This window comes from Anoplophora glabripennis, unplaced genomic scaffold (genome assembly GCF_000390285.2).
Source record: "Anoplophora glabripennis isolate ALB-LARVAE unplaced genomic scaffold, Agla_2.0 scaffold138, whole genome shotgun sequence".
Lineage (NCBI taxonomy): Eukaryota > Metazoa > Arthropoda > Insecta > Coleoptera > Cerambycidae > Anoplophora > Anoplophora glabripennis.
In genome coordinates, this window is record NW_019416326.1 from 102,109 (window position 1) to 112,822 (window position 10,714).

At 34.6% G+C, this 10,714-nt stretch overlaps 1 protein-coding gene across 1 annotated transcript in view; it reads left to right on the top strand.

The window, feature by feature from the left end:
- LOC108903170 (rabphilin-3A) overlaps positions 1–10,714 on the top strand; it is a 79,179-nt gene that overhangs the window by 42,026 nt on the left and 26,439 nt on the right. The window contains exons 7-8 of the mRNA XM_023454114.1: positions 4,617–4,744; positions 4,800–5,189. Coding sequence (XP_023309882.1) covers positions 4,617–4,744; positions 4,800–5,189 — 518 coding nt within the window. The remainder of the gene's footprint in view (positions 1–4,616; positions 4,745–4,799; positions 5,190–10,714) is intronic.

The window sequence follows — 10,714 nt, forward strand, 5'->3', positions numbered from 1 at the left end:
ATAAAAATAAAAAACCAAAAACTTGGTTATTTGAATTTTTCACATAAATTTTGAGGTTATGTGAAAAAAGTGTAAATACAAAAGTTGTAGATATTTTTATTACCTACAACTTTGCCATTTAACTTTTTTCCATAAGACTTGTAGTTTTTCCGGAAATCAAGATAAACCGTTTTTTACCCTTAAAAACTCACCCCCTTCCCCTTCCCGACCTCAGATCGCCTGTAAATTATTTTTCCTTTCATTTCTATTATATTCTCTTCCTTTGCCAATGGGTTTCATCCTACTATATTTTTTTTTCACTTTTTACCATTTTTGAAGGCTTAAGCACTGGTCTAATAAGTTTATTATAAATGCACGGTTTCAATCATTCAATGTGCCAACATAAATTTCTAGTCACACCGAGATAGCATGTTTTTACTTAAAGATCTGAGTTAGCATGTTTTCCAAGCTTACAATTAATTTGAGATAGCATGTTTTCCAACTGAAATTTGAGATAACATGTTTTCGTGCTAAAGCGTCGAATTATACTACTATCTGGCATCAACGCAGATGGTTACTTTTTATATAACCACCGCAAAACTAAGCTTTTTCTTGTCTTATCTTCCATTCCCTGCATCGTAAAAAGGCGGAAATACACATACCAGTAAAATAGGTAAGTAACTTGCATGCTAAGAAATGGTATGTGCCGGCAGATGGCACACTGCTGATACATTTGCAAGTAAAATGGAATGCCTCGTTAGTATTATGGCTTATTGGCATATCAGTAGGTAGCAAGTAGACACGTTCCGACATGTCACTTCAACTCCCTCGAAACCCCCCACCTCACATTGCATGTCAAAAAATCAAATGATGTGCAATTTACTTGCGCGCCTTCTACAGGCATGCCTTTTAATAAAAACACATACCAGGAGCTATCTCCTGCAAGCTACTTGCATGCTATTGTGCAAGCAAGAGGCATGTGTATTTCCGCCTTATTAATTCTAACGTGGAAAGCATCTTAAAAAATATCTAGATCGCTTTATACTTTGTCGCTATTAAATCAAATGCAGATGTATTAATTTCGATCTTGAAGTGTCCTTGTTAATCCGATCCTACTTACGCCAGTCTAACGCAACTGCAATAACAAACACGTGTTGTATGTAAAGTGCATTCATAGATTTAAGACAATGACAATTTATTGTTGGTCATAAACAAGCAGGGTCGTATTTCAAATTATACGTATCACAATTAAAAATCTAGGTTTGTTTTAACAGTTTAAATTTTTAATTAAAAGGTAGCACACATGTCCACCCGAAAGACGGTTTACATACAAGTAAGAAACTACTAGTGTCTAGTGCATTGTGCCTTACTTCACCATAAATTAAAGCAATATCAATTAATTCTCCATTGCTATGCAGAGAGGCCATTTAGGACATTTGTAAGACTGATGTAAACAGTAAGATACGATGATAAGAGCACTACGAAAATCACAATAATACCGAATAAATAAAAATAGGCATTTGTCAAATCAAATCAGCTGAAGGTACCTGAAGTTCAACTCTTTTTAAATAACTAACAAATATTTCCTATCTTTTTTGATAAATTGTGAATCCCCCTGTATATTACTCTGATACATATACTCCTGGCACAGAAAATTAAACAATCAGAATTATATCCTGACGTGGTTGGGGTATTCGCGCAGATCTGTGCATGCACCCCCCACTTTTGGTATGCGAACAAAGTGGTGCAGTTCAATATCTCCCTTATTATAAAGATTCGAAAAGAAATATTTTATGGGACTGATGTACTTAAAAAAGTTCACAATTTAAAAATATTTTGAATTGTACAGGGTGATGCATTACGGCGGAGCATCTTTAAGGTGGTTTTTCTTAAATGGAACACTGTATATTTTTACAAATTTGTATTCTACAAAAAATTCTCTTCCCAGCGATGTCTTTGGTTTTTGTATTCGATGATGCCATGTTATTATTTGAAAAAATAAGATAATTTTCACTGGGACAAGGTTCTGTAAATCTATCTACTGCAATTCTAAATTTCTGTTAATAAATATTGAAACCTATGTAATTATTCAGTAGTGTTAACATTAAATAATTTCATTATTAGACTGGTTTAACCTAAAAATAAAATAAATCTAAAATTCGCCTTTAAAACATTTTTTCATATAAATAACCATGTCTTCTACATGTCATTGATTAACCTCATTTTCAACATTAAATAATTTCATTATTTGACGTTTAATTTAAAAATAAAATAAATCTAAAATTCGCCTATAAAAACTTTTTCATGTAAATAACCACGTCTTTTGCATTTCACTATTATTTTCTGCTGCACATAAATTCCTGCCTTTTTTGTTAGTAACGAGCGTTCAAATAAAAACGTGGTCAAGTTGGTTCTGAAAATTTGGACGTAGGGCGTAGCGTATAGCAAATGAACTTAAACGTCATCTGTCAAAGCGCTATATCGCCGCTATCAATTTGAATATTTTCGTTTTAAAAAGCGTTTAAAATGGTGTTTTCTCAAGAACAAAAAGTGTTTATCATAGAGTCCTACTTTAGAAATGGACGCAAGATTGATGGAATATGGAAGTATTCTATTGAGGAATGTTTCATAGAATTTCAAAATCAATTTCCCGGCGTTGTTGAGTACAAAATTTTTCAAAGTGCAGTTCAGCGTTGTGTTAATGTTTTTCGTGAAACGGGCAGTGTAACAAGAAAAGAAGGAAGCGGCCGACCTAAAAAGCGGACTGAAGAATTAAAAGAAAATGTCCAACAAATAATGGAAAATGCGCCAAGAACTTCTGTACGTGTTTTATCACAAATGGTGGGAGTATCAGTCGGTACCTGCCACACAGTGTTAAAAAAAGATTTGCGTTTGTTCTCCTATCGTTTAACTTGTCAGCAAGAACTTCATGAAGTTGATTTTCCGCGACGGGCTGTATTTTGTGAATGGTTTTTAAACAACTACGGTGAACTTCATAATATCACCTTTTTTTCTGATGAAGCCTGGTTTCATTTAAGTGGTTACGTAAACTCACAGAATATGAGAATGTGGTCTTCTGAAAAACCAGATAACTTTTTTGTCGAGGGCCCTCTACACGCTCAAAAAATTGGAGTTTGGTGTGCTCTCAATCGAAGGAGGATTTATGGACCTATTTTTTTTAATGGTACTCTTACTGCGCAAAGGTATAGAGAAGAAATTATCGCTCCTTTTGTTAACCAGCTGGAAGAAAACGAAATTACAAACTTTTACTTTCAACAAGATGGCGCAAGGGCACATACGGCAGGCGAGACGATGAATATGTTGAGGGAAGTTTTCCAAAATCGACTAATAAGTCTCAATGCTGAACATGAATTTCCACCGAGGTCATGTGATATTACGCCGTGTGATTTCTTTTTGTGGCCTTACCTTAAAAACACTATTTTTGAACTGCCTATTCCTGATTTAAACCATCTGCAGGCTCGACTTATAGACAAGATTCGTGAAATTAACAATACCCCGAGCATCTTAGAAAATGTCTTTAATTCTTTGAGGAACAGGTGTGAAAAGTGCTTGGAACAAGGAGGGGGACACTTTCAGCAGCTGCTTTAATTTATTGTTATAACAAGGAGGGGGACACTTTCCGCAGCTCCTTTAATTGTTTGTTATTGTTATCACGATTATTCTTTAAAATAAAGTTATATAGTCATTAACGTTATTGAAACTGACAGCTGCTATACAGCTCGTTGAGAAATGAGGTTAAGTTGGTGGCTATAAGCTACTCCCTACGTCCAATGTGTCAGAGCCAACTTCGACCACGTTTTTATTTGAACGCTCGTTACATCCCTGTTTAGTGCAATAAAATTTAACTGAATACAATCCTGACTTTGTATACCAAAAGTGGGGGATTTACGTCATTCAAGGTCACTGACAAAAGGCATCAGTGATCAAAGGTGCCGACAACGTGATATAATTCTGGTTGTTTAATCTTCTGTGCTCCTGGATTGCCGTTTTCGCATCTTTTGGACAAGGGTGTTTATTTATCTGTCTACCGAGACAATGACACTGTTTCGAAGAATATTGAAAATTGACTTATTCATGAAGCAATCTTCGAATAACTGCATTTTCTTTGTTTTCCTTTCGGTAATGGGCTATTTTCTATACAGTGTTCATTGGAATTTTTCTAAATATGACCTTTTTTCCACTTTCCATTTACGAAATTTCTTATGCTCAATGAAAGTTGAAGTTGCATTTAGGCACTTTATAATATCTTTTTAATCCAAAGACGAGTGTTAAGGTTATTCCAAGTACTCTACCTGGGTAATGTATAATCCCTTGACAATTAAATTTTGTGATGGGTGGTATCTGAACTCAGGTCGACGCCGATAGTAATTCTCTTAAATCTATGAATGTAATTTACTACAACTTTTTAAATATTCGTATTTCAAATTAAAGCAATGTCAAAACTGTAGCGTGTAACTAAAATTAATACTATCGAATTTAATATTAAGTTATGAAAACCTGCAAAATTGGCCAGTAAATTATCATAATTCTTCTACAAAACATATTTGGGAAAATATTCATGAAAACTGTTTCATTTTTGAGGTTTTTTTCTAGCAACTATTGACTTTTATTTTCAGAAAGTTCGGATGCTTCTAGAAGAGAATCGATGGCCAGCAGGTCCATGTCGGACTGGAACTGGTCAGACACCAGAAGCGACGACAAAATATCACCCAGTACGTGTAGCATTAACAGCAGTATATTCAAGGTAGAACATACGGCAAACAAATAATAATTCCTTCAAATAAATCATTTTTTTTTAGAGTTCGTCTGAAGAACACAAACCCGTGGACAACCCCATGGGGATAATAGAGCTCTCACTAAATTACGACCAATTAACCAACACCCTACACTGTACCGTCTACAGGGCAAAAAATCTGATCCCCATGGACATTAGCGGTCTGTCTGACCCTTTCTGCAAGTTAAATATATTACCGACAGCCAAAGTGTCTACTCGCCTCAGGACGAAAACGGTGCACAAGACCAGGAATCCAGAGTTCAACGAGAACCTGACATTTTACGACATCACCGAGAGCGATCTGATGAAGAAGTCCCTGCACATACTGATGGTGGACGACGACAAGTACGGGCACGACTACATGGGTGAAACCAGGATAGCCCTAGCTAAGCTGAAAGTGCAGAACACGATGTATGTAAGTACCGTAATTGATTGTTGAAAAATGTTTATACGTGAGACAAAAATAAGTCAATGGTTATGGTTCTTTTTTAATCATTTACGCTGTACAGGGTGTCCCAGAAGATAGTGGTTATACATCAATTCGCAGATTCCTGAGGTAAAAACAATTTAATTTATTTCAACTTATCTTAGTCCAGAGTATTTTTATGTGAAAAAAAACCGCGGACACAAATTTCAGAAAAGTTCAAATAATTAAAACTTTTTCTTAATTAGTGGATTATATGGATCCAAATCATGGAGGTGGAAAATTTCATTGCCCATATTATTAAAAGTTGAACGTTGTTTTACCAATGGATTTTTTACGTTCAAATGTTGCATTAAGTCATCATTTATTAGTTTATAACCGGACAGCGCACAAAATGACATATTTTCCAATTTATCATCAAATGTAATGGATAAACGCGCGAGAAAAAGTCATTTTGGGTACGTTCATTAAAACTTTAAAAATAATACTAGACGTAGTCGAAAAGTAGTTTAATTCCATTAATTTAGTTAAAATTAATAAGAGTTGTTATATTAATGAGAAAAATGACCTAATGTATTTAAATGTAATATTTGTGGTGCATTTTTGTTGCTCATTTCACTAACACATGAATTTCGTATGGGAAATTTAATTTATTGTTATGATTCCAAGTTTTAAATTACTTATTTCATTATATTGGTATTTGGCTTTAGTGGCACATTCAATCAATATTAAATTAATATATAAAAAATTTAATGTTTTGTCATTAACTATATATTTATTAGCGTTCCCGGAAATGATTGAGATGTTACGGAAATGACTATGGTCTTCCCGAAATGATGGCAGTGTTAATTGTGTATTTTTATATTAAAATGATACACCTATTTACTAATCAAATTAGACTTTATTTCTTGCAAAATAACAATTAATAAGGTTTTCTACTGTAATTATCTATAAGGATCTATATCAATGTATTAGCACACCAGACAAAAGCCAACCATGCATTTATACGATGTGACATCACAGCTGTACTGTTTTATTAATTCTGGAGTAGTCTTAGCAGCTAGTTGTTTCAAAATGTTGAGTTTAGTAATCATAAACCCAAAATTTTCGTGCCTGACGCAAAGGCATGTTTCACGATCTCTCCAAGTAGGGGCAACTACCCAGAATGGTTTATGTCTCAAGAATGTTAGATACGATATTTTGATTTCGGTTTGTTCAACAAATTTAGGATGCAACTCAATTACATTATCTAAAAGTATACGCTTTTGTTTCTTTACTTTACCTTTGATAACGTAGTCTTTCTTTCCCGGGCACATTCGACTGATCTCATCACTTTCATAAAAATCTGTGATTTTTTGTTGAACTCTAAGAGAGACGACAATGATTGGTGTTCTACGATCGGACTTCAAGATGTCTGGTATTGTTGTTCTTTGGTAAAAACTTTTTTGCCATATGTTGCAAACGATACTTTTCAAGAACATCACCACTCACGCATTTCTGAAACGCTTCACGTTCCTTGGAATTTGTTGGTAAATTTTGAGCTGTTTGCTGTAATTGGGTTGAAATTACCTCGCTAAACAGGATTTTTTTTCGTATTTCACATAGTTTTTACTAACTCAGTGACTTTTGCGTTTGATGTCATATCCATATCATTATTGGTGGTTACAGTTGAAGTTCTTCTGAAGTAGAGATTTATTACTCCTTTCTAATTTCTTTCTCAATCTGTCCACTTTATGCTGCAATCTCGTTATTTGAATATTTTTTCTCTCTATAGTTCTATATGCTTTAGCTCTATCTTTTCTTACTATCTTTCTACCAGCTTTTTTGTGTGATACTGAACGGGGAGTAGGGATACTTACATTTTCTGAATCTGGAGGGATATTATTGAGTGTGTTTACCAACGACTTTTTATTTTGTCTATATTTTTTTTGAATTCCTTCTCCACAGTTTTCTTTGCTTCCGTTTCTCTCTTTCTGTCATGTCAGTTATAGATTTTGTTTTATTTTCAGCTTTTTTTTCTGGTAATATTCTCTGTTTTTTGTTCTCTTTATTTCCCTTTGTTCTATGGTCATAAAAACTTCCGATTCCTTGCTTTAGCTTTCTCCTTTTGTCTAATATACGCAACACTATTTTCTTTAACTTTTTTTTAAGTTTTCTTTTAGCAATTAGCTTTATCATTAGACTCCATTTTCCGATTCAGTTCGTTCTGGAAAAATAAAATAAAAATTATTTGGGTAGAATTCTGACTTGATAAAAAATAGACTAACAGTCATTTCGAGAACACATACATCATTTCGGGAATGCCCAATGCCCGTCATAGTCCGAGAACGTTCCCGAAATGATATTTCCGCCATTATCGTCTTTGATTTTTTTTGTCACAATGTCAAACGAAATATTTTTGAGGTTATGTTGTAGTCGCCTCGATTGTTTATCATAACATTATCATATTAATTTTAACCTAACACATTCTACAACAGCGTTCTCGTAATAATGCTGAATTGATGTACGCAAATCATATATCAAATAGAAACTTACTTACCACTTTAATTTAATTATTAATTCAGACTAACAATTAAAAGCCGTCAACCCGTTCACAAACACTTCGTAAACACCGCTAGCAGCGCAATCTGGCACGTTCCGTGAAAAACATTTTGATATTTTATGGTTGCGATTATGAAATGACAACTTTTACCCCGGACAACTTTTTAATTAAATAGAAATAACGATTTTTTCCAATTTGTTGTAAAGCATATAAGAACCCTTCAAGCAAACTATGTCTAAGTAGTGTTAAGAATATAGTTACTTAAATTCAATTGATTTTAATGTGTTTTTTAGCCACTTGAATTTCCTTAATGAATTATGGAAGCGTTCCCGAAATGATTTTTTCGGGTATGTTAGTTGGAATAAAATTAAACTAAGAACATATTGAATTAAAGTTGTTAGTTAGTTTATTGCCAAAGGGTTTGCCTCCTTGTAACGGTTGGTATCCCGACAGAGCCGTGCCCTGCGCGGTGTCGATAAGCGATCGACGGAGAGATGATAACGTTCATAGCATGTGTATGTATATTGTTTCATCTTTGTAAATTCCAAAATAAAATCGTAAAGTGAAAGTATTTGAGCAAATTATTGTTTCAACAAAAGTGATTCCATGTGGAGTTGACTATCAATTATAATATTCGATAAATGAGAAGAAAACTTTAATTTATTGTAGCTTTAATTAAGAAAATTCTCTCCAACTCAAATTCGTCACCTCCATGATTTTGACCCATATGCCAAACCGTTTTGTAAACGTGAAAAAAAATTCTAGTAGTTACTCAAACAGAGTATAACTATATTCGGTGGTATTACATCATTGTACAGGGTGTCCCACTAAGATCGGCGAGGTACGATATTAGAGAAAGTATAGGCCCTAGAGCAGCGGTCGGCAACTGGCGGACCCTGGTCCATTCATCACGATTAGATCTTTTACAGAAAAAAGAACAAGATATAGCCGAAAAAAATAAGATTAAAATATGATTGGGTACTCACGTTATAAAGTAAACAAAAATATCACAAACTGAATCTCGCAATTCTGACTTTGGAAGTCGTAATCAGCGACCCTGAAAACCCCCGTATATCAAATTTGGCGCGAATCTGTAATTTTTTGGAAAATTTGTTCGGCCATCTTGGATCCGCCATCTTAAATTTTGCTAAATTGACCTCGGATCCGTGATGAGCGACCCCGAAAACCCCCATATACCAAAGCCGCGAATCTGTTATTTTTTGAAAATTCGTGATATCTGATATTAATTGACCCGTTTTTTTTTAGGTTAGAAAAAAATAACTTTCAATTCTGACCGCGGATTCAGGTTAGGCGGGGTATTAACCATACAAATGAACATTTGAATATAGAAAAAAAAAAATTTTGTATTTTTCCTTGCACTTCTTCGTGAATGTTTGCTATTTTTGACCAGTTTTTTGAGGTTAGGAAATTCCTGTGATGTGATAGCTCAATTCTGACAATGGATTCGTGATCAGGAGGCAAAAATACTTCGGATAACATATTTCGCATGAAAAGTACAAACAACTTTTTTTGTGTGTGACTGTATTATTTTTCATTGTAGTTTCGCTCTGTGCACTCTATTAGTTTTATGCAGTTAGTTTTAAAAAACATGAATTTCTGATTATTATGTGCTAATGTCCCTAAAAAAAACTACCCACTGTACTGTTCAGAAAATAAACGAACTTTATTTTTTTAAGCTTTATTATTAATTCTAAACATTACTGGTTTTTCTTTCCTTCAAAGTACTCTCCTCCCTCGTTCATACACTTTTCCCAGCGGTGTTTCCATTTCGCGAATTTTTAGATGGCTTCATTTGAAATGGCCTTTAAAGTTTGTGACGAATTTGTTTTGATGGCAATAGTCTGAAAACGGCGTCCTTTCAGCGCTGATTTTAATTTCAAAAATAAGAAAAAATCGCAAGGAGCCAGGCCTGGCTAGTAAGGAGGATGTGGGAGGACCGTAATCTCATTTTTGTGAGCATATCTTTGACATTGGATCGAGTCTGACTTGCTTTTGTTGTTTGGTCATCAAACGAGGAACACATTTTGCTGCAACTCGATGCATGTTTAATTTTTCTTGCAAAATTTCATGCCGTGACCCAATTGAGATGTTAACCTCTTCTGCAATTTCTCTGACAGTCAATCGGCGATTTACACGCACCAGATCTTTGACTTTCTGAACGTGGGAGTCGTCAGTTGAAGTCAAAGGCCTTTCTCGTCAAGGATCATCAATTATTGTCTGGCGACCAATTTTAAGTCGTGAAAACCTTTCGTAACATTGCATAACATATCCGCAAGCATGTTTCAAAAGTTGAAACGTTTCCTTCGAAGGTTTTCCCCAATTTCACTCAAAATTTTACGTTGCGTCGTTGTTCCAGAAAATCGCACGTTTCAAAACTCGTCACTAACACTTAAACATATTACACTCAAATAATTTAAGAACATATGGCTACAAAGAGGTTACGCCCAATGCAATGTTGCCAACCGCACATCAGTAATTATCTCGATTAACGCGTATTTCAAAAAGTTCGGTTATTTTCTGAACAGATCTCGTATACTAATTATTTTGACGTAATTTTTGTTGCAGGATAACACAGAATGACAAAGAAAAAATTTAATATAAATTCCTTTTTTTGTATGTTATTCCTACAACCTTATATGAACACTTAAGTGTAGTTAGCCCCCAAAGTTAGCCCCCAAAACTAAATTAATAAAAATAAATATCTAACAATTCTATGATCATCTATGATTGTACTACAAGCAAATTTCACCCACAAATTTACTTGTCCGGTCCAGGGGTGGAAGTGGCGCGACTTACAAAGTTAGCCCCCTATTTTTGCTGTAGCTGTTCTCGGACACGGACAAAACGAAATGATCTAAGGAATAGTTGAAGGAGGTGTACTGTAACGCATTTCTACCATCAAAATGACTTGTCCGGTCCGGGGGTGGAAATGGCGCGACTTACAAAGTTAGCC